Here is a 20,691-nt window from a genome sequence, read left to right on the forward strand (position 1 = left end):
TTTTTTATTTTCAATTTTTACTTTATGAGATTTTTACAGAGCAATTCACTCAGATCGCAACTTCTACCCTAGCAGTCACACTAATTAGATCACTGGACTCTGCCTCACATTCAGCCATAAATTTATTGAATTACAATAATGCGCTCCCCCTCCAATTTGACCCTCTGGTCAAGATTATGCCACGCTGAGAAAGAGAGAAACTGATCCGAGCGCGTAGTGACGATAGCTAGCTAACTTGAACCAAGACTAGGAAGAAGACGACCGGAGCAGGAATCCCACGTCAGTGTCATTCACTCCCAGATTGTAAGTTAACTTTCTAGATTTATTATTAACTTTCTAAATTTAAGTTTTTACAAATAAATTTATAGTTTGGCGCTATTTGTATAGCCGAAAATATTGTAAAGACAGTCAGATGCACTTTTACATAACAAAGGTTTTTATTCAGCCCACAAGATCAAGATGGGCATCCATAGGCATAGTACCGTAATCACTAGGCTAGCGGATCGACTCGTGAGTCGTTCACTTGACGGGGGTCCGCTGCACTGCGGTTTGAATAACGTTCGTAGGAATAGATCCAGCTCTTCGCTGAGCTAGCTGAGGCTGAGCGCTGACTCCAAAAGAAATAGAATACATAGGTGAGAAGTTGGTTCGGTCTCAAAATCAAAGGTGATCACCCCTGCCTCTGGATCTGCCTGTGTCTGTTGAATATTATATGTGCATTATTTATGGTTTAATATGTCAATGGTGACGGTACACATTTCCTATTCTGCAGACATACTCGTAGTCATACTCAGTACCGTAGCCGCGTAGCTTAAAACTTAGTGAAAGTTTGTCTTTTCACATGTTTCAATTAAATTCTAAATGAATTAACAATAGATCTAGAGTAGACTAACTTTAATTGTTACTAAATGTTAGGTCTAACTCTAACAAAGTCACTCATTCAATGAACAAGGTTATGATATAACCTTGTTCTCACTCAGTTATCTCCATGTGTGGCAAAATAAGGGTGGCAATGTTTGGCTTATTTTCTCTTTTTCTTTGGGACAAATGCTTAATTTTTTTTACACTAACAGTTTCCATTACACCTATTCGTCATACAACTTGATTCTTAAGTAAATTTAATCCTTTGAATTATTTTTTCTTAATTAAAAATAGAGATTGAAAAATGAAAATTTTCTTGCCATATTACTTTCCACCAATAGAGGGCGTATACAAAAATGCCACCGACAGCTGCCTCGTCAAAGGGGGGCGGTCAATTATTTTGAACATTTTTTTTCATTCTGTCCTCGATAGGGGAGGGGTCAATTAATTTTATATACATTTTTATTGTTTATGGGGGGGGGGTCTGCTACTGAGCATGTTTTTAAAAGTGCTTAATATAACAGAAATTGTATGATTTAACACAATAAAATGTATCATGGAGGTTAATACTAAATTAATACATAATTAATAATAATTGTTTTAATTGAAAATGAAAATAATAAAAGCATGCACCCATAGATCTTACAAACATCTCATAAATACAGGCCTAAACCTGTACTTGAAGTTGAACAGGCATAAAGTATAAATGTTTAGCTCTAGCTCATGCTTTGATCCCGCAACCAAATAATGTTGGCATAAACTAGCTGTTATATCAGTGGGATAACGAGCGAAAAAAATTAAGGGTTATAGATATGGCGTATCAGGCAAAATTTATAAAAGTATATAGTTGCGAGCAAGCGACATGAGCATAATTTAGACGTTTTTGTTACAAAAATCCAATTAACAATTTCGCACGATTCTCTTTCCTTTTCTCTTTTTTTTCTTGTTCTGAAGAAATTTGGGGGCAAGGCCCCCCCCCCCATAAAGCACCACTCTTTGTTATGCCACTGTCTAAAATTGGATTTAAACTTTGAGAATTTTGATTTTCTTATCTAAGTAATCCAAAGGGACAAGACAAAAATATTTGCACATTATTTATTTCAAAGTATTTTTACCCAACTCCCCAACTCTGCTCTAGCTGCACTGCACGTTGCCCAGCGGCCACCCACCAAAGGGCCAGCCCGACTCGCCCCGTGCGCAAGTGACCGGGTTCGCGTAAGTTCACCCGAAGCCATGACTAAATTCTGACCATAAACATCACCTAATTAATCACTCTCTGACAATATTTCAAAGTATCTTCTATTACAGTTGATCCTTTGGGCCGTTAAACGATAATATTTCCAATGTTATCATGACAAACAATTTTAATGAAATAGTGGCATTGTAGAAAAGAACAAATTTATAAGCACGAAATCCACCAGATATCTCATCAAACATACAGCACAGCGTTCGGGACTGGTGAGCGGTACGGCTCGCTTGGAGTTTTCGCCCCGACGAATTCGGCGAAAACGTGACCATTGTGCTGTGCGAATGTTCAACCTGCGGCTCTCAATCAGAGACTTGAATGTCTCTTTTTGCATTATCAAAAATATATCATAAACTTCGTTTGATTTGTTTACACGTCTTTGCATATCCGTCATGATAATAAGGAAAATCCAGGATGTCTTCTTCTAATTCTGTAAAAATTACGTCTTCAAAGTGCCCGTGTCAGAAAATTGCCGGAAATCGTAAAAACTCGCCTAAAATCTCTCTTTTTGAAAGTTCATCCATGATCTTGAAAAAAATGTTATAAATTATGTAGACATGTACCGTCAACAAATGCATCCTCGATCACTGAAATGAAGTCTTTGCTAAGCTTTTTTATCTCAGACCGCGTTACCATGGCAACTTGGGAAAACCCTTATTTTTTATATAAAAAATTATGGTTTTAAGGGTCATTTTAGAGACATATAACTAACCCTATTTTGAATTATTGGGTTTAAATATCACATAAAACTGAATTATCTATGTTTATACTTTCGTATATGAATATTCATATTTCTTGTAGAATCTTAGTTTTTGATTGGTCAATGTTTCAGTCATGGATAATGACTGAGCGTAAAAAAATCTGAAAATGCGCATTTTATCGGTGACCAACAAGCAAGATGGCGGAATACATTAAGTTGGCGCTATGCACGTACGTGGGCAGGCAAGATAAGATCACTTTGGAAAAAAGAAATTTATGCAATAACAAGGTAGATCAGTTCATGTCAAAAGAGAGAAAAGTGTCAATGGTTTATAAAACCGCAAAACTTTCTTTTGAAGAGGTACAACTTTTTTTTCAAGGATTTTGTCGGGCAAGTGAAATAGATATTTGGGCAAGTATATTCCAACTATTTAAAAATTTACTTGCCCGACCAAGCAAGTGCTTCTAAAAAGTTATGTAGCACCCTGCATAACATATGGGGCAGGCAGCTGCTCGTTTATGACATCAAAAATTGAAATTCTAATAACTTTCTTAATCTTTAATGGATTTTCCTCTATCTTTCACCAATACTGTTATTATTTTTTCAGCAAAGTTTTCGTCAAGGTGAACTTCCCCTTTAACTTTAACATGTTTAAGGGGCTGGCCCTGCCATAATCTCTGTTCCATTCATTTCAATCGCAATCTGACTCCTACACAGAGATATTCACTCAGCTACTTATGCTGTGGCTCACGTGAATTGGTTCTCATCGCAACATAAAATGCACTAAAAATAAAAAGTAATAATAGATCTACATAAAAGCATTTCATTATATATATAAAGTTACATTACAATAGCCAATCACAGATCATATCAGATGCTATTTTTATAAAATCTAAATCTACACATTTGTTGATTTTTTCCTTCAAATTTTTTACTGCTGAGGCTCATTTCAAAAGGACTCCCAGACTACAGCTGTAGTAGCTTTGCCATTAGATCTATGTCATGGTTACAAGGGCTCTGCAGCCAATCACAGCAAAGGTTTCCATGGTAGTTGAAATAAGTGCAAAGTTGCCTTCAATAAGTTATAACATTATGAAATGGGCCTCTTGCCTGTGAGGTCCACCGTGAAGGTTGAACAGGTGAAACTGACCAGATTGAGCAGGGCCAGGGGCAGAATATATTCCCTCCCCCCCCCAAAAAAAAAAGACAATTCAGCAATATTGCATTTTTATTTTTTCATTTTTTCAGATTGAGTCCTTTTCTATTCTGATGAAACACAGTCTGTAACTATGCCTGTAACCAAAGATGAATATGGACGTACCAGTGATGGTGAAGTGATTGACCAGTATACCATCACTAACAAGGGAGGAATGAAAGCAAAATTTATTGACTATGGTGCTTCACTCATTGAGCTCTGGGTTCCTGATCAACAAGGCAATGCAGTTGATGTCGTTCTTGGTTGGCCCGATTTGAAAGGTATTTTACAACTTTTTTTTTTCATGGTCAAATAGTATCTTTTTCACACCAACAAAAAGTATTTATTGATTTCGAATTTTTTAATTTTATTTTAATTGTTCTTTACCAGAACCTCACATAGCAACGGAACAAAGGCACATACCACTGGCAAAATGTATTAGCCACAATCAAATTCCTCAATATCATCTTGATATTTGTACATTCGTATGAAATATGTGATTACCGGTACATTATTATCATATATGTTGTATAAAATTAATTCATTTCTACTTATATGCTCTGGGGCTGTACTAAAGATCTACACATAGTACACACACACACACATCCTGAGAAACAGCCTAATGGCTGACACAAGGGTTGTTTCTTTTTCAAGTTTTGACATTCAAATAAAGTTTTAATGATAAGTAGATACACGCATTGTAGAAAACGTTCATCCCTTATTTTATACTACGTTGAATATTATGCACCTCCTTTTCTGTCCAAACTGTTCTTTCCAGGTTATGAGAATAATTCCTTCTACTTTGCATCTGTTGTTGGAAGGGTAGCTAACCGGATTGCTAAGGGGTCATTTAGTATTGATGGTGTCAAATATCAGCTTAACATCAACAATGGTCCAAATACTAACCATGGCGGTATCAAATCATTTCATCTGGTAAGTTGATGGCTTTAGAGAAAAATAAGTGTCCAGATTCTGCTTTTGGTATATGACAGGTTTTACATTTTAGAAATGTAAAGATTCACAATGTTTATAGGCACATCTCAACATACAAATGAGTAAATTATCTTGTATAGCATTACTCCAATGAGATGCGTAAGTATGCAAAGTTTCACAAAAGCATTTGTGTATAGATACTTACAGGGTAAGTATCAGAATCTTCATTTAATAGACATGTCCTAATAAAACAGTTTTTAGAGTTTTAGTATTTGCATAAGTAGAAGAAAGGATTAAAATCTTTTATGGGACTTCAGAATTAAGTGTTTGTTTTTTTGCTGGTCAGAGTTGGGATCATCTGGTGGGTGTTTCATGAAAGATGTCAGCACTGACGAAATTGTCAGTGCTGCAGACCTGCCAACCAGTACGTTTTAGCCGTATTTAGTACGTTTTTGCAACCAAAATACGTAATTTATTGGGGAAAATAATCTATATCTCCAGAGCTGCCAACATTGGGATGATAGAATCCAGTAGATTTCGCGGAGGTATGATTTTGTGAGGGAGCGGCGGAACGTTGTCCCACGGATGGGAGTTTTGGGTAGCAAAACACATTAAGAAACAACATTTGATAGTAACCGACAGCTGTCTAAACCATAACAAAAAATTCCGATCAATTAAATGCACATTAGAGAGAATTCATGAATTGTCATTGACTAAATATACACTTCAGGCAATACAGTAGATTTTTTTAATAATTCATAAAAGAATGCATTCAACATGAAAATACTTTTAATTGGCCAGAGGGGGAAGGGGCTGCAGTAGTGGTAAACATGTCATGGTAAATGAGCTTTATATGTGGACTGTTTAAAGACTCTGAGGGATTCCTGTGAAAATTGTCACACGGTCCCATTCTGCTTGAAAAGTATCTTTATACTTGGTCTTGGATGACTCCATCTCCATGATCTCCATGGCGATGCGATTGTAGTGTGGATGAATCGGGACGGGGCGTGCTTTGCACAGCTCAGCCAGCCAGCTCCAGGCTAGCTCACTCACGAAAGAGAAAATGTTCGAATCCGATCAACCCAAGTGAAAGTAGGCGAAAAAGTCTCCACTTTGCTTCTAATTCTTCAGGATTGTCAATAAAATTATTCCTGAAACTGAAAGTCGAGGTGTAAAAGTAATGCACTTGTTAATCCCATCGTTGATCCACAGTTTCAGCTCGAATAAGGCGCAAGCAAGCTTACGAAAAATGCCTCGCAGTGCTCGTGAACTTTCCTTCTCGGAGCTTCCTGGCGCAGCGCGGCCGGCTGGAGCCGCGCCGGGGCGCATCGGGGGCCATGTGCATGGAGTACCGCTGAAGAGTTTTCATCACACACATTGCAGAACCCGGAAATAAAATGGCTTGTTGGACTACTTCACCAGTCGTTCAGTAAAATTATCTTCATTTACATGGGAAATCAATGTACGATTATACAAAAACTGGTAGAAGTTACTGGGTAAAATGAAAATGTGTTAAGGAGGTTCCACGTGGGTGTTAGGGAGTTGAACATGCTAGACTCGTTAAACAGTCGTTTGTATGAATTTTACAATTTAACAGCTAAAAATCCTGATTATCCGGGAGATTTTGGCATGGGGTCGGGAGAACGGGAGATTGGATTGCAATCCAGTATTCTCCCGCAGGATCCGGGAGACTTGGAAGCTCTGTATCTCTCTATTTCATAAAACGTACAAAAATATGGTTAATAGATCAATGTAATTTCAGGTAACTTTTTTTTCAATCATTTTGTTAAAACCAGTGTGAAGATATACACATGTTTTAATGTTTTTTTTTCATCTGCAAGAGCAGTGCGCATTTTAGCTTGCATGCAGCTTGAGCGCCGCGATGAGCGAGTGCGCCAAGCATTTTATTATGAAATACACTTTTTTTGGGAAAAATACATTTTTTAAAATCACAGAATACAGTTTTTCATTCCTAGAGGTTGGCAGGTCTGGTGCTGACGACTTTAATGAAACAGTTCCCTGATGAATAACTTTCTTAAGCACTCATCCATCGTTGCCTTTTATTTTTACAGTCATTGACTAGTTTACTATTTGAACCCTCTTTCTTTATGTAATTTACTTCAATGGAAGGTATTTCTATTGTAAGAGAACCCATTTCTAGATGAATTTCTAATCTATTTTCATTCTTCTACTATGCTGGTTAGCATCCTGATACCATCTTATATCCTATGTTTTATTGTAGAAAGTATGGAAGGGTTGTATTGAAGGTGATGACAAGGTGACCTTAACTTATGTTAGTCCTGATGGTGAGGAAGGTTTCCCAGGAGAAGTAACTGCTTCAGTAACCTATCAACTGACGGATGATAACAGACTTGTCATCTCATTTGTTGCCACAACAACTAAAGCCACTCCTATCAATCTCTGTAACCATTCATACTTCAACCTAGCGGGCCATGTGAGTCAAGGACTTATCAATTTTGTATTTAATCATCCGGTGCATGCATTTTTTTTTTATTGTTTTAGTAGGATTTGAATACAATCTTTTTTGCAACAGATACCTAAATGGTTACAAATGTACATCATAATCTAACCCTATTATTACTCTGTGTTGTTCTATCTCAGATTCAGAAATTAGACTTACATTTACATTCTAACAAAAGAGTAGGCTATTTTGACGCCTAAAAAATACTTCTCTTAAGAGCTTGGCCCTAGTTTCTTTAGGATTATTTGTGACAAATGGATAGTGATTAGTAGATATTCCTATAAAGCCTTTTTTTATTCTATTTCAATATATATTTTTTATATGTTATTATATATTTAAAAGTAAAAACTGATATTTTTGTTCTATATTTTTAGTTCATTCTATTTTGAAAATTTTATGTGAATTGTAATTTTGACCTTAGAATTTTTTCAAATATTTTTTTCTTATTCACTTTAATTTGATAGAAAACTGGAAGTATAATAGATCATCTAATTCAGATCAATGCTGAGAACTATACACCATTAGATGATACAAGTGTACCAACTGGTGAGTGTTAATGTAATAAAAACCAATTCTATTCACAAGGGTACTACATTATCATTATTAACTTAAAAGTTACTTTGTCCAGGATTCAAATCATTGATTCAGTTTCTAATTCTCACTGTTCCCTCCACAAATACAAATACATATGGTCAAAGAGCCCTTTCTTTATCTGCCCCTGTACTCTGGAATTCTCTACCATTAAATATAAGAACTGCACCATCCTTCTCCATTTTTAAATCTATGCTCAAAACTCACTTATTTTCATTGTAGTCTTTTTATAATGTTGAATATATTATGTTGTTAGATATTGTTTAATAGTTTTCATTTCATTACTGATGTTACTTTATATATTGATTTAATTTGTTCTAATTTGTATTAAGTATTTTAGGATTAAGGTTAAGGTTTATTGTATAATTCAGATAAGATTTAATGTATTAGTTATTAAATATATTTTGTAAAGCGCATAGAGTCTTTTTGACTATTATGCGCTATATAAATTTCAAATATTATTATTATTATTCAATCATAATTGCAATACTTTAGAAATTCAGAGGCATGTGACTTTTCTTTTTCACAAACCACCCCAAAAATACAGACAAATCAAATTCTGCTTAAATTTAGTGCAAGATAGCACAAAGTGACCTGTCGAGACTTGCAGAGACAAACTCATAGCAACATGACTCATAATGTACAAATGAAATTATGACATCATACTAGTATATCATAAGTCATTGAATCATGATGTCATGGGTTTGTTTGCTTATGCACCTTTGGACCACTTTTGAGACTTGAAATATACAATGCACGTTTATTAGCATATTATCAATTTTTCCATATCTGAAATCTATTATTAAAAAATGCTGAGCTTTGTTTCATACAGTAATACTTTACTCCATCGTCAATTGAGAAATATGAAAGCTTAACATAGTTTGCTCTTTAATTGCATAGACTGGAGTATTATTCCACCATTCAACGTGATGCATGTAGTGCTCAGTTTCATGATGGAAATGGTGGGACAGTTATGCAAGCTCTGCCTCCCAAAATTGGTTTCTGAGGTAAAGCCATACAGACAAGAATCTACTCTGTGTTTTAACCAAAATCACTTATTGAGTAGTTTTCCCCAAAAGAATTTGAATTCAAATTTGAATTTGGATACACATATACCCAAAATTCCTGATTTTGAAATATCTTGTCTGTTTAATTTATCCTTATTTACAGGAGAGATAGTAGCAGTAAAGGATACTGTATTTGATCTAAGAGAACCAGTAAAGATTGGTGATAGGATCTATGATGTACCAGGACTTGGCTTTGATCATAACTTCTGTATTCAGTCATCATTAGAAGCACCCTGTGCTAGGTAAGGGGACTCATACACCACTGTCTGCTAGTCATCTTTCTCCCTTAAAAAGGAAAGTAATATTGACAAGTTGATAGCTTATCAAAATGTATTATGATTGGATTACATTTCTGATAAATATATCATTGTAATCACTTCGTGTTTGGAGAAAGGTTTGTGGAAAGTTATTCAATTTTTTTAGCACTTTCTTGAACCAATGTTATGTAATAGCAATGTAATTTCTTGTAGTCTACCCACAAGGCCGAGGGCCTCCAAGGCGAACGATTACATATGTTTACATCAAACATATTTCTTGCCTCTCTTAGCCTAATCTTGCTTTCGGTTTCAAAACATGCCTAGAAGGTTCATAGTTGATTTTTCATGGTTAAAGTAACTACTGTGTTTTTAGAGTGTATGCTTTAGTTACATTGAAAGTCAGGCTAACTTGCAAAACTCTTTGATGTAGACAAACATACGTAACACTTGACCTCGAGGAACCTTTACGATTTCTTTATGTTTTATGGTGATGGTGATGAAGAAGATAATGGCACCTATGATGGTAATGGCAAATGTAAGATTCAGATGATGATGATTACAATGGTGGTGGTTATGATTTAGATTACCAACCCTAAGCACAATCAAAATTATGACTCTGGCAGCATAGGAAACACATGAAGGCGACTGACAATTTTGCCATCAGCACAGCCCAAATTGCCCCTAAAATTCCTCAAATTTCATACTGTAGGGCGACTATTCCTCTGAGTCACCCTAAGATCTGCCGCGAACAATATTCAAGATTCAAGAATATTTAGAAAATCAGAATCAGAAAATTACTTCTACTTTAAGAATTTAAGGTTGACTTTAGCAGACTTGACATGTACACATGGACAGGACTCCTTTGAAAAATCAGCTTTTTAAAAGGGTTATCCTCCCTGTGACAAAAAGTGAATAAATTGAAATGATGCAGATGATGAGGTTATATGTAATTGTCTTTAATAACCATGGTCAAGAGACCAACACAAGGTGGCGCGCTTACACTTTGCGATGCAACATCGAATCATCATTATAATACAAAAACAACACACTGGCGCTGATTATATTAAATGATAGTGATGATGACTATGCTAATGAAAATATCTACTTATTTTTTTCCAGAGTTAGTCATCCAGGGAGTGGTCGATGCATGGAGATGTTTACCACTAAACCTGGTATTCAGTTGTACTCTGCTAATTACCTAGATGATACATGTAAAGGTAAAGAAGGATTTACCTATGCTAAACATGGCGGTTTCTGCTTAGAATCACAGTACTATCCCAATTCAGTCAACCAGGTAACATTCTTTCTTATCTTGCCTGTTATTATTATTATTATTACTTCCCTAAGAGGGGAAATTACACGAGACAGGAGACAGCATGTACAGGGTTTCTGGGGGGGATCAATAATTACACAGAAGAGTGCATCACATGACAATGGTCTGACCAATGAAATGAAGCATTATTTTGAATAATGCATTTGAGTGTAGAAATACTTCACCCAAATTGGAATTTTAAGTGCAAAATTTATTCAGACTAAATATTTGTGAAATTGCCCAGGGTACTCAACATGAAAATCAATATTTACAATTGATCTTAATTTTCTGAGCATGGTTTCTTTTAGGCTTTCAATTTCATTTACTTGTTTTGATTTTAAATCTAATCTTAAATGGCCTAATCACATGCAGAGAGGGATGATGGAAATGGTGATTTATTATAAAGAAGAAGATGATGATTTATACCAATGTCTTTTTCCTTCAATCTGTCTTATCTTGCCTACCTTATTTCTCCCCTCTTCATCCCTCCCCCCCCCCCTCTCTCTCTCACACACACATGCACACATTTTCAATCTCTCCCCTTTCCTTTTATCTGTTTTTCTTCTCTTTTCCATTTCAAAACATATTTTCTTCTCTAGCCTAACTTCTCAAAGAGTGTTCTTCGACCTGGAGAGCAATACAATCACACCACTGTCTACAAGTTTGCTTGGTAACATTTACTTACAGTCGGAGATTGATCCATAATTTCTTTAATTAAATGGTGTTATGTGAGTTTTTTTTTTACACAATTGCCCATTGCAATTCGTAAATCTTTGTGTGCTTAAACATTGGCTGAACATGCCCAATTTTTAGGCAGCTGTTCTTATACTTTTAACACAATCATGATATTGAACTGTGCAGCATTCTAAAATGTTTGTACTTATTTTCATTCTATAGATATAGTGCTAAATATCTTTAAAAAAAATTAAAATGTATGATTCAATTCCAAAGATATGTACTGTAATATTACATTGACATAGTTGTTGCAAAGATCAGCTGATGTCTTGACAAGCTTTGTTATACAGAACTACATGTATTTCAGCTCCCCATGGAATAAACACTGACTGAAATGAAAAAAGGAGGGGCATACAAAATAATTGATAAATGAATGGTGATTGAATAATTGTAAATATAAAAATTAATTTAAAAGTATTAACAAAATAAAGTAAATATTGATATATGAAGGAAAGAAACCCTGGGTGTATAGCAAAAACCTAACTGCTTCCTTGATTCTTTTCAAACATATGGACAAGGCAAACTTACTTGGGTATCTAAAATTGATATTACATTGTTAATATTCTTTAGGCTTCCAGCTTCTTTTTACCTCTTTATCAATATGTTGGGTGTGGTTTATTTAGAGGTGGGGTAATCTCTAAAAAGAATGGATTTTGATTATTATATGAATGATATCCCATACCATTTACTACCAATTGTTGTCTTTATGTTAATAATGTATTAAGTACTCACATTATATTGTCTTACAATTGTAATTAATATGTGCAGGAATATGAATGAGATTGTGATTTCGTATTAAAACAATATATTTTTCAATTCTAGATTTCGTGAATCTCATTATATTTAGAGTATTTGTGTCCATGTCAATTCAAGGTGTATAACTAAAATTTAGTCAATGAAAACCATAAAGTTCCCATTTCTTTTTAAAAATGAAACAAAAGTGAAATTTTAATGTCAAATGTCTTGGTCTTCAATTCTGAACTTTAATCTTGTCTTGCTTATTAGGGAAAAATGCAGGTTAGTTTTAATTTTATTCACTCTGAATTGCTATCAATCTTATAGAGAAATCTATGTGTAGGTTCTTCTAATGTCACTAATTATTTATTACAAAATTATTAATTTTGTTTGACCATTTTTGGAAGTAAATTTCAAGTGCAACTATGATTAATTCAGAAACAATCGGGAATGGGTTTAGAGAAATATTACATTGTTGATGAGGAAAGAGAGATTAAATTTATGATGAGGAAAGAGAAGGGTGAGGACAGAGAGGGAAATATGACATTTGCTCCAGATATAAATTCCACACACTAATCGAAATATTAAATTCAACCCTGGATGTAAAGGACAAGTCCACCCCAACAAAAAGTTGATTTGAATAAAAAGAGAAAAATCCATCAAGCATAACACTGAAAATTTCATCAAAATCGGATGTAAAATAAGAAAGTTATGACATTTTAAACTTTCGCTTAATTTTACAAAATAATTATATGCACATCCTGGTCGGTATGCAAATGAGGAGACTGATGATGTCATCCACTCACTATTGCTTTTGTATTTTATTATATATGAAATATTCTGATTTTCTCATTGTCAAGTGAAACAATGATTATTTCTTCCCTGAACATGTTGAATAATACTATATGGTTCACTCAAGTTGGTCCTTATTGTCAAATCTGTTAAAATGAAATATATATAATTCAAACAATAAAAAAACAACAGAAATAGTGAGGTACATCGATTGTCTCATTTGCATTTCACTGAAACAATTAACTGTTTTGTGAAAAATAAACGAAAATTTAAAATGCTATAACTTTCTTATTTTACATCTGATTTTGATGAATTTTCAGCGTTATGCTTGTTGGATTTTTCTCGTTTTATTCACATCAACTTTTTATTGAGGTGGACTTGTCCTTTAACACTATAGCCGACCCTAAACCTACGTAAGAACTTATTGCAACCCAAACCCTATATCCTAGATGAAATAAAACCTATATTAGAGGTAGGAGGGAGAGAGAGAGAGAGGGGGGGGGGGGAGAGAGGAGAAAGAGAACTTAGGGTGGGATAACCTTGCATCAGTAAATAGTCACCCCCCTCATTTATAGTGTTGACGGAAGGACCTTTGATTTAAGAAATGTATTGATTTTTCTTTAATAGAATTATGTTGGTAAGTTATTTCAGAAATGGTGTATATTTGGAAAGAATTAAGATTTTGAAAGAATGAGAGCGAGTTGAATATATGGGCCAAGACACTATACCGGAGAACAAGTACTGGCTAATATCAGCACCCCCCTCCACACACAAACGAATGGTAAGGTCGAAGGTCCCCCAATTCTGCGTGGTGCCCCTTGTCTGAGCACACGCCTATCTATGCGATTCTAATAAAAGATCGTAAAATGACCACAAAATTTACGCATACAATATATAGAAAAATATCTGACTCAAAATGGAATAATAATAAATTTCTTCAGGCATTTCATGTGACAGCCTCAAAAAGAAGCCCTTTCCACCAAAAGTCCGATTAACGTTTATTATTACATATATATGGCCCGGGACATATGGTCACCGTTGCCTCCTTCCTTCCACTTTCATTACCGTACCGCAGCTTCGATCCTGGGCAATATTTTAGCTTTCTTACATAGCGTATATATATATACAATGTATTTCGCTATATATATGAATGATTTCAGTGCTCTATCACCTCCCTGCATGTTCTGGCGGCTCCCGCCCAGTGCCGGCCTTCCTCTCCCTAGCTCGCCGGCCCTTCCCACATAAGCGGTCCGCGCCAGGGCCGAGAGATTGCTTGAGCCCACGCGCGCTGATCCGATCGATTGACGGCGCGGCATGTCGATGTCTAGCATAGAGATGTATACATCTAGCTATCTAGCTAGCAGCGCAGCCTAAACATCTCGTTACGTGTTCCGTTTTGTCGTGGCTCAATTAGACGGCAGTGTTATTTGTGAGGGTAACGTAAGGCAATGTACGTTTATGATAATTTAATAGAAAATTATTGACTAAAATGATATGTGTGAAAATATGAATGCCATTGCAATAATCTATAAATTTTTGGTGCAAACATAGTGATAGAAATGGAATCATTCATAGATAACCAATTGATTCAGGGTGTCACTTTACTCAAGTCCCAAATGTCCAGATCCGTGTTATGTTTTTTATGTTGATTTCACGTTGAGTGACTATGAATTATGATGTAGCATGTAGCCAGGTTCATTGAATGAGTGGGTCCAGGAGGCTCCTGGAGATTAATCATAATGTCATATCATTGACGTGCTTAATCTCCACAAAGCCAGGGACGGGCCATTGCTCTACACGCACCGAGTATTGACTTATTGTAAACTTTTGGCACTAACATGACTAAATAAGACTCAAGAGTTGTATTTTTAAACAAATAAAATTATAGAAAATATTAGAAGTAGAAGTAGAGACTAGAGGAGCATTTACTCACACAGAACAGACAGTCTGTTAATTTCGCCATCTTGCCGTCTTCATAGCCTACCTACAAGACGCGTATAGAGGGCGACAATATCTTGTCTTGTCTTTCCGTTAATGCCCACAATCATAATTCATATTGAGCAGGGGCCCCCCCCCCCCGAATACTTGCATCGGCTGATAAATATCGTGAATCTTACCTAAATTTAAAGTAAGATTCATGATATTTATCGGCAGATACAATTATTTTTTTTCACATACTATAGGCCTATTTCTAAATCATAAATTAATAATTGAATTCTAACTTTTTTGTGAGTGTGTGTGGATGCAATGCCGAGTGCAATAGTTTAATCATTGTTTTTCAATCATTATCCTTTTATTAAATCAGTGAAGTCTAATTTGAAGCAGTAATGGGTCACAAAGGGAAAAGATACTCTTCTACGTCTTCCGAGATGACCAGTAGTGACTCTTCAAGAGAGAACTCGCTCTCTAGAGATCAAAAGAGAGACAGACAAGCAGAGAAGAGAAAATCAAGAGAAAGGAGAAAACTCAAGGAAAAGAGAAGAAAGCGACATAGATCAAGCAGTTCTAGTGGGTCCTCATCCTCTTCGTCATCATCATCATCACATGAAAGAGATGATTCAGCTAAACGACGGCGAAAGAAAAAGACCAAGAAAAGGAAGTACTCATCATCAGATAGCAGCAGTAGTAGCTCATCAGATTTAGGTAGCAGTGATTCGGACAGTTCATCAAGTGATTCAAGCCTTGGTAAATATTTAGAACTTTTGTTTGGATGTGCATCGGTCTATTGGATAATGCAAAATCATCCCCCCACCCCTGAAGTATCCATATCTTTGCATTGACACATTTTCTAGTGCAATGGTATTTTTGTATAAAATGCACATTTAAAATATAATGAAAAGGGTCTTATATGTTTTCTGAAAAATATAGCCAAAATAACCTCATCGTAATGTAACAACACTGAATCGCTGATTTCATAACAATCAATTTTGTACATGCTTGCCAATGACAGTAACACTTGATTGAAAAATTAATTTACCTTTGTTTACCTTTTCCAATTCACATTTTGATCTAGTGACACAGATTTCTATATTCTTTAAGTCTTAAGAGATTTACTTTGATACTAGGCAAACTCACTTTATTTATATTCTTAGTAACAACTATGCGTTCACTGAAAACATATGATTATATTTGTAGAGAGTTCAAGACAATGATGTCTGTCTTTTTATTTATTTCTTTTAGAACGACGAAGGAAGAGAAAGAAGCAGAAAGAGAGCAGAAAAGATAAGGTCAGTGTTGCTTGTACCTTGGTAATTTGTTCACAAATCTCTTAGTGGTAAATTACATAATACACACAATTGGTGACTTTTTCCAGAAATATAAATCCAGTCTATTTACCTAGAAATTCTTGTTGATGACAAGCATCTGAGTGCAATGTACAAAATTTGATAGGGTTTGAGGAATTTTACTCCCACCATGTTAAATTGGGGGGGGGGGGGGGGGGGGGGGGTCTGTCTCATTTAGGCCTGCACTTAGCAAAAGAATGTGTCATCAGTCTTGAATGAAGTCTATGTAACTGACAGACGGCTTTATTAATCACCAGGTGGTTTAATAGACTAAATGTATTATTGATTGACAAGCTACTGGGTAGATCCTTACATTTTAAAGATTGAAGCAAAGTTAATGTAGTATTATTGATTGACAAGCTATTGGGTAGATTTCTTACATTTTAAAGATTGAAGCAATGTTAATGTAGTATTATTGATTGACAAGCTACTGGGTAGATTTCTTACATTTTAAAGATTGAAGCAATGTTAATGTAGTATTATTGATGACAAGCTACTGGGTAGATGTCTTACATTTTAAAGATTGAAGCAATGTTAATGTATGCCTTCATGAACAGTATGTTACCTTTCAGATGCTTGTCAAACACCCAGGGTTGAAAGAGATGTATAAGAAATGTTTTCATTCAATTTATATTGCACATATTTTCTTTCACAGAAACATAAACAGAAGAACAAGAAAAGGAAAAGGAAATCTTCCAGTGGAAGTGGTCCTGTTAGATTATCCCATGTGAGTACACTTCTTTGCTCTTCCGTAAAGTCTGCTTGAGTTGAAAAAACACCTTGATTAAAACAATTTTACAAACCAGATTTAATGCCAAAGTGGTATTTACCTTGTCTCAGTGAAATTTCTCTTCAAATCAAACAGATTTTTGTATTATCAACAGTCAACTGATGTGATGATATGATTATTAGTAGTAGTAGTAGAATCATTATTGGGCCATAAATACATATGGGGAGTAATAGTGAAAGCAACTGGGTTGATCTTACTTCAATTTGATTTTAATTCAATTTCCTTTGTCATGGAAATGCGGAGTGGTCACACATATTAAAAATACATACGGTAATATGACATAATTAAACATACTTCATTACTAAAAATACACTTTTTACAAGGGCTTTAGTTAGTTATTTACACTTAGAATTGATAGCATTAATAATATATAAATGAAGAAGGCAATTTATAAATTGAAATTATTAATACAATCCAATGTTGATTAATAATCCAATTATTGCATTGATAAATCTTACCAGAAAGAAAGAAAGTGTAAAAAGACTTCCAATGATATTGAATTGCAATTGCAGGCTTTATGCATATATTCTCATTTCAATTCTTGATGTCCTATTGTGGTTGCTACCTTTGTCCATTGTAATACATGTGTTATTCATTGTAAGATTAAAATGATCTAACAATTTTTTTCTTATGCACTTTTGTTTTTGTTTTCCCCTTTCATCCTTTTCCTCCCTTCATTTCCATTTTTTTTTTACTCCACTACCTTTATTTCTTTACTATCACTAACCCACAATATACTTAATAGCTTTCCCTTCCCCTGTACTCTCTTATTCTATTGCTTCCTCTCTCTATCTCTATGTTGGAGTGATATACATTGGTCTCTTCATGTTATATCTGCCTACGTGTGAACTGACTGACTGACCATGGTGACGGTAATGACTGCAGTACATGAATGATGAGAAAGATGTTGCTAGAAGCGTAGTGTCAGGTCAGAAGATTAAAATGAAAGTCAGAAAGACAAGCCAGGATAAAGCAGTAAGTAAAATAATGGAGTGTTTCATAGTGACGTTCATATAGTCAAGCACTAATTTATGAATGACTGGATTATGGCAAGCCGCACATTTGTCTCAATATTTTATAATTGTATTTTAATAGCTGAAGTTGGAATATGCAGATGTTGACAAACATTTTTACTGTCATAACACATCTTCAGGCCATATTAAATACTTTGAAATATTCATGGTTTAGGTGAACAATGAAATTGCCTCAAGCTGTCAAATGTATTCTCTTTTCAATAATTATTTGAATATGTTTTAGATGAATCAGTGTGAATTTCTCATTGAAATTTTCTGTTGAGTGAACTCTTTATCGCCTAAGTAAAATTGCCTTAACTACATATTCTTACCTCAGTACTTATAAATGTTGCTGTTTTTTAATGTTTGAAATCTATGAGGAGTCTATAAAGTGTTTGTACTTTGTATACACGACCAATTTTTGTTAATGTACCTTGAATTGAAAGTTGGAGTTATGCATCAGTGTGTTCATTTGACAGGCTATCAAAGTCATATATGAAGACTACAATTTTTTGTTTTTTATTCAATATATGCAGTCATTTCTTTATTCGGAGATGCTTTCATATCTTTTATGTTTGTTTTTTTACAGCGTGAAAAGAACAGGGAACAATTGCTCCAGTTTCTGAATTCAACAAGGAATTGAGACAAGGCTGATGACAGTAGAGATGGATTATTGTGTAGTAGGTTTCACGGTACACCATGTATCTTTCTTGGACAAGTGTTGGTGCTGAAAAGGACCACCCAATCTTGATGTTTCTACAAGTGTGTTCTTGTCATCCTCAGGAGGTACATGGTGTACAGTGAAACCTACTACACTATTCTTCTTCGCCATGGAAACCTTCAGAAGATGGATTATTGAATAGCTTTATACATCATGAGAGTGAACATCCCAAATCAAATGTGAAGAAGACGTATAGAGAGTTTTGACATTTGTTATCTTAGAATTTATAGATAAGATCAGAAAAAAACTTTCCTTTATTCTGATTGGCTAAGAAGCACTGGATGTCAATTCTTTCATGAAACACTTCCCTGATGAAAAAAGTTTCCACTTGAGACAGGTCACCTTTCTGAAATGCACATTGCTTTCAATTGGGAGACAATTTTGGTGGCCACTGGAGACAGGTTTGAGTGTGTATAGGATGCCCGAAAATCTGATCAACTTTATAGAAGAGGTATTCAAATATCCCACATTGTGTAAAAACTAGACTGAAAAACTGCTCTGACTTGGATGATTATGTGGAAAGTATACAGACTTAACTTAGTAATGTGCCTTCTTGATTGAATTGTATCCTGGCCATGATTCACATCCACTATATGTGATTTTAGGGAACAGATTATTTCTTTCAATACCTCAGATAAGGAAACATAAATTTACCATTTTGTCATATACTTGCTGTCCAAAATATGAAACACAAGTAACCAACACATTTTAGCACATACAGCAAAATCAAAATATTTTTCTGACTTATAAAAATTGTAAACCTAAACTTGTTTACTAAATGATGTGCATACATGATAATGTTGATTTAGAGCTCATAGATGAAGTCAATGGCCCTTCAAATGTAACATAGGTATGGATTATGGAATTTCCTTTTTATAGTCAGTGTATGATAGGAGTTATTCTATTCAATTGAAATATTAAAAGACAGGAACAACTTTACGTATAGATTGTATTCTAATGTATGCAAATTCTATAATTAATTGAAAAAGAAATACTTTTCTATTAGAAAAATACCTGTATCAAATTGTACTGAATTTCCTTTTAATGTTAAAGTTGACCCTCATTTCTTTATTATTCCAATGCATTAAATGGCAAGTGACAATTCTAAAACCTTGCTCATTAGTTTTAATGATATGAGAATAATTTCATAGTTCCAGATACAGTTGTATCTCATTTAAAAAGTAAGGAATTCAAGCAGTTGATCTATCACCCTGAAATAATTTGATTCAAGTTTGTTATGCTTGAAAAATTGATGTATTAGATTTCTGGGAAGAGCTTTGATGATTCCCAACATTCTGTCAATCTCATTTTCTACAGCTGAAGACCTCATCTGAAGCAGAAAGAGAAATTAGAAAACTACCAATAAAAAACATCACAACAATGCAAGTTTTATGCATTTTCACCTTTTGTTAGCAGAGTATTTTGCTTTTGAAATTAGAAGGCATTGGAGTCCTTTGATGTCATACTGTGTGAGCATGGTTGAGATTACATGTGTTTGTACAGTGTACGAGAAAAAAAAAAGATACATTTTAGTAATTGGATTTTGCTCACTATTATTACTTGGAAATATCCTGGAAGGTATCCCCTGCTTTGGAAAAAAAAAATGAAACCTTCAGCTCCAGATTATTTTTTTGTGTGATTTTTTATTTCCCACTTTAATATATTGCACAACTTTCCTTCTGTAAATGCATTCAAATTATGTGTTCAAAACGTTTGCCTGGCATTTTGATTTGTCAAATTCATTTTTCGCTTCAGATGGGATCTTTAATGATAAATTCCTTTAAAAGTGTAGGCTAAGCATCATTGTTTTAAAGTGTAAGACAAGAATATGATAATGAATTGGAAATAAAATTGGTAAAGTTTGATCAATTTACTTCTGTTTCTGATTTTTTTAAAGAAAATATATAATAGAACAGTACCAAAATGTGTGTTTTGAGAGTACATGTATATCACTTTATTTTAATAGAGCATTTCATT

General features: G+C 34.5%; 2 protein-coding genes across 7 annotated transcripts; both read left to right on the forward strand.

Moving 5' to 3' along the window:
* The first annotated feature begins 47 nt into the window (after window positions 1-47).
* LOC129265179 (galactose mutarotase-like) lies at window positions 48-12,200 on the forward strand. Its single transcript, XM_054903192.2, has 8 exons — window positions 48-303; window positions 4,056-4,283; window positions 4,781-4,935; window positions 7,178-7,390; window positions 7,882-7,963; window positions 9,179-9,317; window positions 10,452-10,626; window positions 11,244-12,200. The coding sequence occupies exons 2-8, from the start codon at window positions 4,097-4,099 to the stop codon at window positions 11,316-11,318; spliced, it is 1,026 nt and encodes a 341-aa protein (XP_054759167.2). The 5' UTR covers window positions 48-303; window positions 4,056-4,096; the 3' UTR covers window positions 11,319-12,200.
* Window positions 12,201-14,144: 1,944 nt separating this feature from the next.
* Window positions 14,145-20,587, forward strand: LOC129265178 (protein FAM133-like). Of its 6 annotated transcripts, none has more exons than XM_054903189.2 (6): window positions 14,145-14,356; window positions 15,212-15,591; window positions 16,087-16,133; window positions 16,846-16,917; window positions 17,866-17,955; window positions 18,583-20,587. In XM_054903189.2, the coding sequence occupies exons 2-6, from the start codon at window positions 15,234-15,236 to the stop codon at window positions 18,634-18,636; spliced, it is 621 nt and encodes a 206-aa protein (XP_054759164.2). In that variant the 5' UTR covers window positions 14,145-14,356; window positions 15,212-15,233; the 3' UTR covers window positions 18,637-20,587. The 6 variants fall into 6 exon arrangements, 3 of the variants coding, with proteins under 3 accessions (XP_054759164.2, XP_054759165.2, XP_063957619.1); XR_010294025.1 differs by having other exon boundaries at window positions 14,263-14,341; window positions 17,726-17,955; XM_054903190.2 differs by having other exon boundaries at window positions 14,263-14,341.
* Window positions 20,588-20,691: the final 104 nt, after the last annotated feature.

This window comes from Lytechinus pictus, chromosome 7 (genome assembly GCF_037042905.1).
Source record: "Lytechinus pictus isolate F3 Inbred chromosome 7, Lp3.0, whole genome shotgun sequence".
Taxonomy (NCBI): Eukaryota; Metazoa; Echinodermata; class Echinoidea; order Temnopleuroida; family Toxopneustidae; genus Lytechinus; species Lytechinus pictus.

What these genes read in the sequence shown, in the direction of transcription:
- LOC129265179 (XM_054903192.2), top strand. Translation starts at nt 4,097, where the DNA reads ATGCCTGTAACCAAAGATGAATATGGACGTACCAGTGATGGTGAAGTG. An exon ending in TGGTTGGCCCGATTTGAAAG is followed by an intron (nt 4,284 to 4,780) that starts GTATTTTACAAC and finishes TGTTCTTTCCAG; the next exon opens with GTTATGAGAATAATTCCTTC. An exon ending in TTAGAAGCACCCTGTGCTAG is followed by an intron (nt 9,318 to 10,451) that starts GTAAGGGGACTC and finishes ATTTTTTTCCAG; the next exon opens with AGTTAGTCATCCAGGGAGTG.
- LOC129265178 (XM_054903189.2), top strand. Translation starts at nt 15,234, where the DNA reads ATGGGTCACAAAGGGAAAAGATACTCTTCTACGTCTTCCGAGATGACC. An exon ending in ATCAAGTGATTCAAGCCTTG is followed by an intron (nt 15,592 to 16,086) that starts GTAAATATTTAG and finishes TATTTCTTTTAG; the next exon opens with AACGACGAAGGAAGAGAAAG. An exon ending in GTCCTGTTAGATTATCCCAT is followed by an intron (nt 16,918 to 17,865) that starts GTGAGTACACTT and finishes TAATGACTGCAG; the next exon opens with TACATGAATGATGAGAAAGA.